The 13,000-nt window shown below is 34.4% G+C and overlaps 1 protein-coding gene across 1 annotated transcript; it reads right to left on the reverse strand.

The window, feature by feature from the left end:
- Nucleotides 1–267: 267 nt before the first annotated feature.
- Nucleotides 268–2,040, reverse strand: GNC (GATA type zinc finger transcription factor family protein). Its single transcript, XM_008244118.3, has 3 exons — nt 1,691–2,040; nt 1,192–1,608; nt 268–1,049 (listed from the first exon to the last, which is right to left on the reverse strand). The coding sequence occupies exons 1-3, from the start codon at nt 1,892–1,894 to the stop codon at nt 663–665; spliced, it is 1,008 nt and encodes a 335-aa protein (XP_008242340.1). The 5' UTR covers nt 1,895–2,040; the 3' UTR covers nt 268–662.
- Between the last annotated feature and the right edge of the window lie 10,960 nt (nt 2,041–13,000).

The raw sequence follows: 13,000 nt of genomic DNA on the forward strand, positions 1-13,000 counted from the left end.
TGCATATGCAGTATGTATCCACCTGATTCTAACGGTCATGTGACTCAAAAATATTTTGTTTCACTACACTATATTCCGAACTTGGCATTAATTGCTGGTCAGTGATCGATGGTACCTCTTCAATTATAAACTCTGATACAGTAAATGGAAAAAACCCTATCTACTTCACTTCACAACTAAGATTTGTACCAGCTAACTGCGGGCAGCACTGAAATCAAACAACAAGAGGACAAGGAAAGCAAAACGAGTATATATACGCGGCAAACCTTCGGAAAAATTTATTAGTTTTATATATATGCAGGATGACAATATTAATTGATCAAAATGATAACGCAACGTACAAGACATTTATATTGAACAAGCAGCTAGCACCATAATTTGCATGGTGAATTCTATTTCTACTTGCCTAAAACAAAACACCATATAATTAATAAGCTCTCATAACATCATCACAACATTTACTTCGTTTATTTTTTGGTTTTTATTGAACTAACTAATTCATGCGGTTCCTCATCATCACTGATTTTGTTACTCTCTCACACTCTCTCTAACCTGAACTTGGTTTAGTCCTAATAATAATATAACTAAATACTACTACTACTACTACAAAAGAAGTACTTGTTGTGGACTAATTAAACTCGAACATCGGTGTCGAAATTAATTCAACCATGAACAAGTCCACAAGATAAAGCCATGAGCAGGATCGCAGCTTCCTTCTCGTCTTGTGGGAAAACTCGTTGAAGGCTAGTAGTGGTGGTGGTAGTGGCAGATGATGAATGGTTATTGTTCATGCTTATTGCGAAATCCTCAAAACAAAGCTTCTTCGGTGGTCTGCCTTTTGATGGTGGGGTTGAGCTGAGTTTATTGTACGGCCTTTTCTTGAACGGGACAGTAGAAGCAAGTCTTGGTTTATTGTCTTTGTGTTGCACCTTACTAGTACTCTTCATAGGTGGCGCAGCAGCCAGGGTTGTGCCGCTTGCTGCCGCTGCAGCAGCTGCCATGGCCCGCCTTGCCTTCCTTTGCCGAATTCCACAGGCGTTGCAAAGTGACTGCTCCACCATAATTGTGCAAATTAATAAGTAAATAAAAAGAAAGAAAATTTTAACTTCAACTAGAATAGTTATCAAATTAACTATTTATCTTTGTATAGTTGTAGCAATAAATTAGACAGAAGATTAAGTAATGAATTACCTTGGGGCCTCTTGGTCCGCTCCTCCATAGAGGTGTCTTAGTAGTGTTGCAATCAGAGCAAACCCTAATAATTGGGACGTTGTTGTTCATGTTGTTTGACGAATTGTTGCTGCAGCTGATCATGTCAGGATGCTGCGGCTTCTGCTCTTCAGACTTGTGTGATATTGATAACTTCATTGCAACTGGTTTATCATCGCTGGATGTACAGCTGCTCGAAGTTTGATCCGGGTTTGTCATCTTCTTCATCATCCTCATCTTTGAAGACATCCACTTATCAGTACTTGGATTTCCATTTCTGCCAGCTCCATTCTTGGAAATGCTTAATTTCAGAATAGTACCACTGCCACTTTCGTTTTCGAGGGTTTGAGGGTCGTGATCACATGATCCGCCATACGAGACAATATTATGATGATCAGCCTAAAAAATAAGAGAATTCATTAGGTACAGGAAACCAAATAAGATATAGAGATCACATAATTAAATTATATAGTAATAGTACCTCTAGGAGTTGGAATTGAAAGTTTTGTGGTTCTCTATAGTGATCGGATGGTGCTTGGGCTTGAGATGGAGTTAAGAATATGGGGCTGGAAAAGGAGGAAGAAGAGAAAGAAGTTTGAGGTTCTAGATTGAAGAGATGGTGGTATTGATGATCATGATCTCCGCCATCTCCACTGAGCTCAAGAAAAGGGGAAGGTGGAGCCATTGGGAGAGAAAGCTAGCAAATTAGGAGAAGGCTAGTCAATCAAATCTTATATGTTACTCCAGTAAAGGTGGAAGAGGTCGGAGAAGTAGAGGGAGACATAGAAAGTAAAAAGAGAGAAAAGCAAAAGGGCCTAAGCTGTAGAGTGGTGTTACTCTTTTAAAAGAAGAGATCGGCTAGAGCAGGTGAGAGAGAGAGAGAGAGAGAGAGAGAGAGAGAGAGAGAGAGTTGAAGACATTCACGTGACTTCTTGATACCCAAACAAACAAGTTAAAAAAGACAAAACCACAAGGAGATGTGTGGAATGCTACTACACAGACCCCATATTGATGTCAAAACCCTATCTGCAAAGTTAGTAATTCACTCCACAATCCGGCCCCCAGTGAGAAAAATAAATAGTAGTGGCACCTCAGCTAGTCTAGCCACAGTAGTACAACTCAACGTTGCATGCTGGCCACACAAATATTTTAGGATCACATCACATTTCCATCCATCACTACACACCTTGATTTGAACCAATGATCATCTCAATTATAACCGATATATATTGCTTTGTACTCTCAACTTAATGGACAATCGATCTGAGCCACCACATGCATGTACTCTCTAATGCTTTGATATTTCTCTGGTTCTAGGGCTCGTGTTAAACCACAAATTTCTCAGAGCTTCAATTTTTTGTATTACTTTGGTATAAGTTATAACCATGGTCTTAATCATTTTCGTAAACATCTTAACAAACAAGACGATATTAGAACTTTGCTTATAGAAATTATAATACTTTGATATTTGAAACATTCATAAACGTCTCTTTATGAATTAATTAATAAGACGACTAACCTGATATCAGAGTTTTAATTTCAAAATTATAATACTTCTACATTTGAAACATCCGTGCCCGTGCGCAATAGAATTATATATATATCAAGTTAAAGTATCCAAGAGAGCTAGCTAGGTAACTGATGTGGTGAGTTGTAATTAAGGGGGATGGAGTGATGAGGATCACAGTGTTTTTTTTTTCTTTGTATTATGTTGGTTCAAGTTATGGGAGGAACAGGAAGGAATGTTATTTTTTGGGCAGATGAAATATTGGTTACAGTGTGGATGGGAACAAGTCCTGACCTTAGTATTGCCAAAAGACAATCAATGCTTCGACTGGCAAGGGACAAACCTTGCGCCCAACCCGTCCCCACATCTTTTCCATAAAGTATCTCACCAGAAAAATATTTATATATAACAAAAAAAATGCAGTTTTTTTCCCAAGTCATTATTATGAAAACAAAACGCAATTAATAAAAATTTGATAACAATATGCCAAAAATCATGAATATTTTTTTTAATTCTATGGGACCAGTAAGTAACCCAAAAGGAAAAAAAAAAAAAAAAGTAGCCAAACATGAGAGTTTGCATTATTGACCTACCAACAAATTTGCAACTAGTTGGAAATTGTCCCAACATATAGTCAACCCTAACTACCTCACGTGAACGATGGAGAGCAATATGCCAATTATTGAAAAGTAATTATTCAATCTCTCTATACATACACATATATCTATATCATTCGAATATTCACACGTTATTATCGTGTATTTTATTTATGGTACATTAGATTGAGAGTTACCATTTATTAGAGACCAAATAATAATTTACCTTACTTACCTCGTGATGGGATTAAATAGTGAGGCATTTACCTGACCTCCATGTTTTTGCGTGCATCCAAATTCCAAACAAAAGATATCATTATTAATTAATTAATTTAAAAGGCTGTATATCTTCATTTGGCATTCATGAGGTCATCGATCGATGAAGTTAAAAGTAGGACCACTGCTATAATTATTTTCCCCAATTCTGCTAAATTTGTTACACAGGGTTAAATATAAAAGTTGTGTTCCTTTGAATCTTCTGTCTCGTGTCTTTAAGCATGATGGAGTAAGAATTGCCTATCAAATTATTACTAGTACAGTTGTACAAAAACCCCAAATATCTCCTATAGGTTTCACCAAATTCATGCGTTTTTCTGTCATATCTAAAAAAGAAGAAGAGTACGTATTCATACACTCCCCCAAGTAATTTGTTTACCATGTTTCACTTATTTGAATCTAGATACCTTTTTATTTTAAAAGTAAGTTGTTAATCATATATGAGATTGCGGTCAGGAGATCATAGCGTTTAAAATAATTTGAGTTTAAGTGAAGCAAAATAAAGAAAGAAATGCAATTCGAAATACGCCATTCCTTAAAAAGTAAAAGTTAGGGCTATGAAAACCAATTAGCGTAATGATAATAAATGGATGAGTATGGGTCATGTCATGAACTCGGACATTCTAAGTTCATAATTACGGGCATATATCATATTATTAGTCCCTTAGTTAGCACACATGTAAGCATGTATCAGTTGGGTTTCTTTCGTTATTCCTTTAATTAGAATAATACAAACCAAGCTTTGTTGAATATTTGTGAGGCTGTAGTGGAAACAAGTATTAAAGATATACCAAATCTAATTCAAGCACACAACGACAAAAGCCTCTAGATATATACCAAATCGGGTATTAAAACAGATAACATATATAGGAACTTCAAAATTAGTCATTAGTCACACAATAATAATATCCATGATCGATCTATCAGAAATATTCAGAATTGATCAGAAGCACATAATTTTTCACGATCACGAGGCAGGCTACGTATGCAGTTTATGGTTCACTCCTGTACATGTTGGCTGTTGGGAGTGGAGACATATGTCTTGATTGGGACGGTGGTGAAAATTTTTACTTTTTTTGTCACTCATATTTACTTGTGTCCAAATTTGTGTAGCTTTCGTAATAGTACGCTTCAATATTTGAGGGACCATGTCACGATAACCATTCAGATATATGACAGTTTTCGGCATTGCCAAAGGCCCCAGCCCTCTGTCTCTCTCTCCCTCTCTGTCTCTCTCTCTCTCTAGATACGTTATGGGCTGGCAAATATTGATGGGGTCGGATCTTGGATCGGATGGGCAATATTGCATGTAAGGTTCGATATACAGTTTAGAAGTTTAGATCCCTTTGTTTGAGCTGCCAAATCAAATGTGAAACCATCTAATCCTTTACAAAATATAAATAATTAAGATTTAGTGCCGACCGCATGCCTTGTATATTGAGCTAAACTTCCAAACACAATTAATGACAATTTAACTTTATTAGTAGTTGTTCTCTATAATTTTTTTTTTTTAAAAAACTATGTGCATCACGCCCAATCGTTAATTAAAAATGCAGATCGATATATTATTGATGTTGGCAAAAATGGATCGCTAATATGTCGTTTTGTTTCTTGATCACAATCAGAGAATAAAATATCGAAAATTTTGCCGATATTTCGGCGAAATTATCGATTTTTAGGGGCAGCGATATTTTAGTATGTTTCCATTTATTTATCGTCAATTTATTGATAATTTCCTCGATAATTTCGGTACCGATATTTTCGTTCAAATGGCAGCTGCAAATGGTCAACATATCGCGATATTATCGATAATATCGCGATATGAACTTTCAAAAATGAAATAATTCGCTTGAACGTCGCACACAGGGGTTCGAACCCCTCCCAGCTGCCAACTTCTAACTGATATTTTTAGAAACATCAATGGAACCAGTCGATGAGTCCATACAAGGAAAACCAGATCTGAAGTTATGAACCTTAAAAGATAAATAAATAAAAATCTATCCAGCAAAACATATATGAACCTCAACTGAGCTTTAAATTTGCATAAAAAATCGGATTCCATATTCGAACAATAAAAAAATCAGATTCAAGAACTTAACCCAAGATATTCAAGAACCCAAATCTGCAAAGAAATAGATATAAAGGGAGAGATAGAAACATAGAACCGAGAGAGAAAAAATCAGAGAAAGAAAGGAAGAAAAAAGAAAAGACAAAGAATAAGAGAGAAAAAGAAAACGAAGAAGAAATGAGAGGAGAGAAAGAAATGGGAGGAAATAGAGCTTAGAGCTCCAAAACCACGGTTTTTTCATGGTGGGCTCTCACATCTCTCTTGCGATGATGACTGCCCCAAGTGCCAGAACAAAAACACTTAGAGGAAAAGAGGTGGAAACGGAAAGAATGAGAGAAAGAAAGAGAGAGTGAAGTGAGAAAAAGAAATGAAAGAAATGAATAAAGTGACTGACGTTGATGGATGGGATTAGATAGATAGGGTTAGGATATTAGTATTTAGTATGGTTAGTTGGGCTTGGGATATTATTAGTATGGCTTGTTGGGCTTGTTGGCTAGTTGGGCTTAGGATATTTAGTATTGCTATCATTGCATGCATTTTCTAATCAGCTAGTATAGCTAGTTGGGCTTGGGATATTATTAGTAGAAATCACTCAAACATGCTATGCAATGCATTTCCTTCCAATATTTTGTGTTAAAATAATAGATGATTGACTAAATAAAATTTTTACAAAGTTTCATTAAAAATTTCCATGTATTTATCACAATTTCCGTAGTTTTTATCCAATTTTTATCGATACCGATATTTTCCCGATATTTCTATTGATATTTCCGTGTTTTTGAACTACCAATATTTCCGAAACCCTCGATATTTAAGACCTTGATCACAATGATATCAACACATTATCGATAATATTATTTTGTTTAAAATTAAACAGAATTAGAGATAGGGTGTGGTGGGTGAACAAGTCGGTGCATAAAGAAGAAATTCTAATTATTTTCCTTTTCACGTTTACTTGCTGAACATACTGGACTCCACACCAAAAAAAAAACATATGCCTTCTGGCCCATCTTTTATTCAAGTAATAGGCCCAAGTAAATTAGGCCTCTACACTGTGTTTGTTAGGAACCCACCAAACACATGGTTGGCATTTTTATAGGGCCAGCCAGCAGGCAGCACCCCGGTATTTCGCCTGTGAAGTGAAAACTTCAAACTTAATAAGCATTCTTTCATCAATGTTTTAGAGACAACTAAAACAATACAACAATAATTCTTACGTGACAACTAATTATACGTGACCGCTAAAACAATACAACACTAATTCTTATCATGCATGCCTAGACGATTTCTAGACAAGATTTAGTATGAAACTTATCGTTAGACTCACATCAATCAACGGTTCACAGTCGTTCACGCGCGCATGTAATTAGTTATTGGTGTCATTTGGCAAAGAACAACACTATCAAATGCGGGCCCAAAAAGCTGGATTTCAAAAAGATAGAAGAGTAGGGCCGTTCACTGTTGTAAAGGATCGGGATTAAGATAATAAGATGAGGTGGCACTGGCAGCCTAAGCAAGATGAGAAATTGGATAATATATGGTTTTAGGGTTGCTTGTGCGTCAAATTCATCCCATGACCACACACGCACACACACGCAAAAGATAAGGAAACTCTTTTTCTGCGAGAGTTGCAAACTTGGAAAGAAAGAAAGTGTCTTTTTTAATTCTTATCCCTTTAAAATGATGATCTGCAATTCCGTTAACAAGAGGATGTCGTTGTTGTTGATCAACTTTTCCTTTAATCATGTAACGGAAAACACTAGTGACGTTTAGAACAATGACAGCAAGCAACATGTCAGATATTATATTTGACATATCAGCTGATATGTTTCATTGAAACATTGGATCAGAAGAAGAAATGTTGATAAACAAACATTGCCTTGAAAGTGGTGAGTTTGTTAATGAGGCCCTCTATCTTAATCAGTGACCTAATTTGTTCCATTGGGTAATTCTGAGGTAAACATGAGCCATGCATGTTAACCTGAAGTTTTGTATTTCAGCACGCAATTACCTACCAGTCTTGTTTACGCAACAGGTCACCAAAGGAGAGCAAGTGGTGAGTTTGGTCAACAGCTAGGAAGAGAGGGGCTGAGCCCATTACCTCTGCTGCCCCCCCAGCTGGTGGTTGGCTTGGCTTTGTGATCATATGTTGCAACAAGACCTTGACAGTGGTCTGGTCCCAACTCAACCAACAAAGCATGGCATGAAGATGAAGGGATTCTTCAAAAAAAGATTTTGGTTGGGAAAGTGGTAGGTAGTGAATTCTTGCAATAAAAATTTCAGCGATCTAGTCTTGGTGAAATTAAAACCAGAAACTATAAGTAAAAACAGGCGGTGGAGTTGGTTGATTGTTGAATCAATTTAAGTGAAGTAGTTTTTCAACTTTCAATGTCAAGGAAAGTTGAGCAGCTGGATATCATACAACTAACCAAGATTAATGGAGAGATTTAGGATATTGGGTCATTATATTTACAACAGAAATTGATTCAGAGTTGGTTAAAACTTCAATTAGCGTACCTAATACTAATTTGGCAAGTCAAATGACAAATCACTATTCGCTGAGGATAATTTCGTTAAGTCTTTTGTTAAATACATCATTATCAATGTGGGATCCTTTCTTTTGCCGTATCCAACCGTTTCTGGCTTTCTGCTTATGGCCCCATTGGTTTTTAACATGTTTGTCACTTTGATTTGGAAGAATATGTATCAATGATTCTGACCAAACAAAAACTTTGTATAGATGATGGGGCGGCCGCAGAGTTCAACTCATATTGCCAATGCCATGGATGTGGACGTCCAACCAAGTTGGTGTTCTACATTATTACGATAAACATGGCCTACTTCATAGGAGGAAACATTATTTTAATTGATAATTCACATGTTTATATCGTTAATTTACCATTACACAATATTTAGTTTGACATCAATTGACTACTAGTTAGTCTCGCAACATAATATATCAATTAAACTGTCTTAACATATCTAACATGTTATGTCATCCGACTATTATATTATACGAATATCTTCGATTGATCAACTTGACTTCATAATATTAAAGATTTAGTGGTTGTCCAAATTTGATTTTGAGGATAACATTAAAATTCCGATGGCTTTCGGCTGTTGTATATGACTTCGTATCAAATCAAAAAGACTCATGGAGTCATGATATTGAAAAATTGGGCAATTGTCGTCCTCTTTTAAACACAATCATGATAAGCATTGCATCATAGGAAACTCAGAATAAAGTTTATGGACTATTTATAAAATAAAATAAATCAATCAATTTGTATATAACACATGCAATGGACCACGAGGCAAGAACTAAACTACGAAAACCCATAAATTCAAAATCTTCTAAATGAGGTGCAATCTTTTTTTAATCATATTTTCCATTTCTTTGTTTATCTATTTATTTAAAAATTATTTAATATCTTGTCCAAAATAAAATAAAAATATATATTTAATATCAATGCAAAAAATATACATAGAAAATCGTGGAATCATTTGATCTGATCAGATCAATCAAATGGGCTCACTCGCTTGGTTAGGTGACACCGACCCTTTGCGAGATGGCCCACAAAGTTTCTTGAAAGTCCAAAATGAGCCTGCTGACATAGAAACATTTGGACCCCACAGAAGCTATAAGTTTGGATAACTGCCAATCAATAGGCCTCATCAAAGCGTGGCAAACTCATCCAAAAGAAAACAAAGACACAACCTGCCTGGCTTGGCCCTCAGCCTCTGCCTTTCCCTTTTGTTTGGCTTGTTTGGCGAACCTTAAAACGCTTTGCCTTATCATTAAAACGATCAATATTCTCTCTCCAATCGGACGACTGTTTTGGTCCTAGTTTGTTATGTTGCATTTTGCATGAGGAGAGAAACTATTTTATTGTTTTGAGGGGCCCATCCAAGGGCAATTTGGTCATGAGGCTGATGTTGTGCATTCATCATCCTCTTGATTATCACACAGTTGCAGTATGTTGGATTTTGGCTTGTGCTTTTGGAAAAAGCCAATTTGATTGCTTATACTTGCTAATCAAGTGGCCATGCTGATTCATTACTTTCTTAAAAGATTTAAGCCACTCTTGTGAGAAATTGGATATTGCTTTTGGGCTTCAAATGTATAAAACGTGACGTTCTTAATTTTAAGGTAGGGTCTGAATTACAAATATGGATAATGAAAAAATTATCATTGTCCATTTTATTAAAATTGTATTAATAACATGTCGTTATATTTCGTTGACGTTCTTTGAAGAACGAACATTCATTCCATAGTCGAACAAGTCAATTTGAATCACATATTAAATCCAAATTTTCATACACGAAGAACTAACAAGTCAAGTTTGCTTTAGGACAAATATTTCCTCAATACTAAAATAAGTAGGTCATATTGATATGGAATTACTTAAAATAAATAACATTTGCATTAGAAGAAAAAAAAAACTAAACTCAGTAAAACATAAAACAAATGAAAGACTACTAAAGTTGATCGAAAAATAAATAAATCAAAGTTGGGTAATGCTTTGGGACCTGCCAATTCTAGTTTTTGATACGTAACTGCATGACAAGATAGGAAGCCATCTAACCCTTTTTAAACCATTTTTTCTTTTTTCTTTTTATTTTCCTAAATAACTGTTTAGGTTTTAATTACTGGTTTGTTGTTGACGATTAATATTGTCATCATCACTGAACCTGAATAAAGTGATTACCTTCTTTTCTTTGTTATATAAAATAATATTTGCTTTCGAACATCTTTTGTTGTCAAGCTTGTTTTTCTTTTTCGACTTTTTGTGTCTGTAATGAGAAAATATTATCTTAATTATAAATTACCTTAAAAAAAACAACAACAACAACATCAACATGAAGCATGTGAGGACATAGAACTTAGGAGGTGCATCTCATTGCGTCTCAGGAGAGGAAGACAAGAATTTTATTTTCACGGATCGCTTTTCCAAAGTTTGCACTTAGCAAAGTGTTCATGCATTTATGTCTTATCTCTGCCCCTCAAATATTTTAAAATACAATAATATTCCTTTCTTTTTCTTCTTTTTTGCTAGTGGATTCCTTTCCCAGTAACTGAGAAATGCATAGGATTAAGAAATTATGTCACACAAATGACATGACATGCATGTAATGAATTAAGTTAATTACGGACAGGGACGTATCAACGTTTGTTTAATATGGATTATAGCTCAAGTGAGTTTTTTTTTTTTTAAAGAATATTTTTTATAATTAGTATATCAATTTTAAGGTTTAGCTTAGTCTAAAATTAACAGTTCACTCGTAAGGTAAATTTAGTCCACCTCATTTTTGAAATTTAGATAATTATGTATATTTCATAACTTGAAGATAAATTTTATGCGGAAAATAAATAAATAAATAAATAAACGAGTTTGTATATATTTTGTTTAGAGATAAGATAGGATCTTGAGTGTTGTGACACCATGAGAATCAAATGAGTATTTTATTCAGAAAATGTTTTGTTAACCAAAAAAAATTAGTTTTAATATATGACTTTGATTGTTTAATGAATACGTCTTCGGTGCTATATAAATAATAATTTGCATATGATATAATGACTCTGAAATTGGACCGATCTCGATGTAGCTCAAATAAGATATTAAAATATATAATTACATGTTTGAATTTATGCATTTGACATCATTTTTATTTCGTTGAAACGGGAGACTCATGCATTCGTCTTAAAATCAACTGATTAAGCGGTAGGTTACTGGTCACCCAATCACAGTTGTATTCTATAACAACCAGGAAACTTGGTCTGATCGATACATCACCCATTATAATAGACATCAAGCCAAAAATTCAACCAGCGTAGTTATGCAATTTTTGTTATAATTCCAAGAGAGAGAAATGCTAGTTTCAACAACCGTTTGATTATTGTAAGTCTCATAGTACGTACGCTCTATATTATACATCAACAAATCAAAATCGTACACACAAGCGTAAATGATATTGTGAAAACCGTTGTCCGGAATACATGTCTTGATTTCGAAGTTGTAATTATTGTATTTGATAATTGTTAGCAATTTCTTACTCGTGTAAGTAATATGACAAATGATGTATAAACCATTTTAGCACTCAAATTAGACTAACAAACATTAATGAGTTTGTCCTGGAAACTTCCTCATGACATGAACTTGCGGATTGTATTTTTACATTTTGTAGGCGTAAGCTGCAATTTAGTCTCTCAATTACCGGACCATATGGCATAATAGTGAAGGTGGAGTAAAAAAGAAAAAATAGAATAATAGTTTGTGCAATATTCTAACTTTCCACATGGCGTGCTGCGATTCGTAGCCGGCGTGTCCAGAGTGGAAATTGGAAATAGTTTAGAGTGAAAGCAACTGCATCACTGCTTGCAAAAAGCTATAGATATGTGGAAACTTGATCTTGCTACTTTTAACTTTCAACGAATATGACCAAAACAACAGTGAATTTCTTCGAAGAATGTATAGAATAATGAAGCTTTACTGTTGTCTTGTGACTTCTTGTGCACATCAATATGGACTTTTTTCTTTTCTGTTTTTCGTAAGGGCAAATGGAAAATCAAAGCTTAAAGTCATGAAAACCAACAGATCCCATTTGTTGTTTTGCTTGCACCTTTTGATTCCTCCTACTCTCTATTTATTTATTTTGTTGACAAAAACTATTTAAAACTATTTATTAACAAATAATGATAAGCATGAAAGTGTACATTTAAAAGAAAATAATCAAGTTTAGAATAGATGCAAGTTCAATCTCCATCCCAATAATTTAGATTAGATTAAAGCATAGAATATAGTTTGTATAAAAAATAAAAAGAAAAAGATATTGGGTGAACGATATTTAAATGAAAATAATGCAAGTTTGATATTGGATGGTTTTAAGACAATCATGGAAAGAAAAAAAGAGTTGATCACCTTATCCTATAACGAAAATCTAGAATCTTTTCTCAAATTTCTTTATATACACAAGAAAAAGATCTATATCTTAAATAAATCAAAATCTCAGTGGGGTCAGTTTGTTCAATTGAGTAAATAGACCATCGTTTTCAATCGATAAAAAATGACCAAGTTCTTTCAACATATGTTAGTGGTGGTTCCTTTTATTTTTCTCTGTTTTCCTCCAAAACAATATTGAATGGATTATTTTTCCAACATGGATAATCCCATGCATGCTTCCTTATACCTTTTAAAGAAAAAATATCTTCCAATCCAAATCACGTTTCCTTTTAAATTTAAGACCAAAAAAGAAAATCAAGGGCCAAAGGATAAGCTCCAAAAATTTCCATTTTGTTTTTAAATTCAGATTTGTTAGTAAATTTGCATCCTTGAAAATGTATAT

The sequence above is a fragment of the Prunus mume genome, linkage group LG8, assembly GCF_029339155.1.
Source record: "Prunus mume cultivar Tortuosa linkage group LG8, ASM2933915v1, whole genome shotgun sequence".
Classification (NCBI taxonomy): Eukaryota; Viridiplantae; Streptophyta; class Magnoliopsida; order Rosales; family Rosaceae; genus Prunus; species Prunus mume.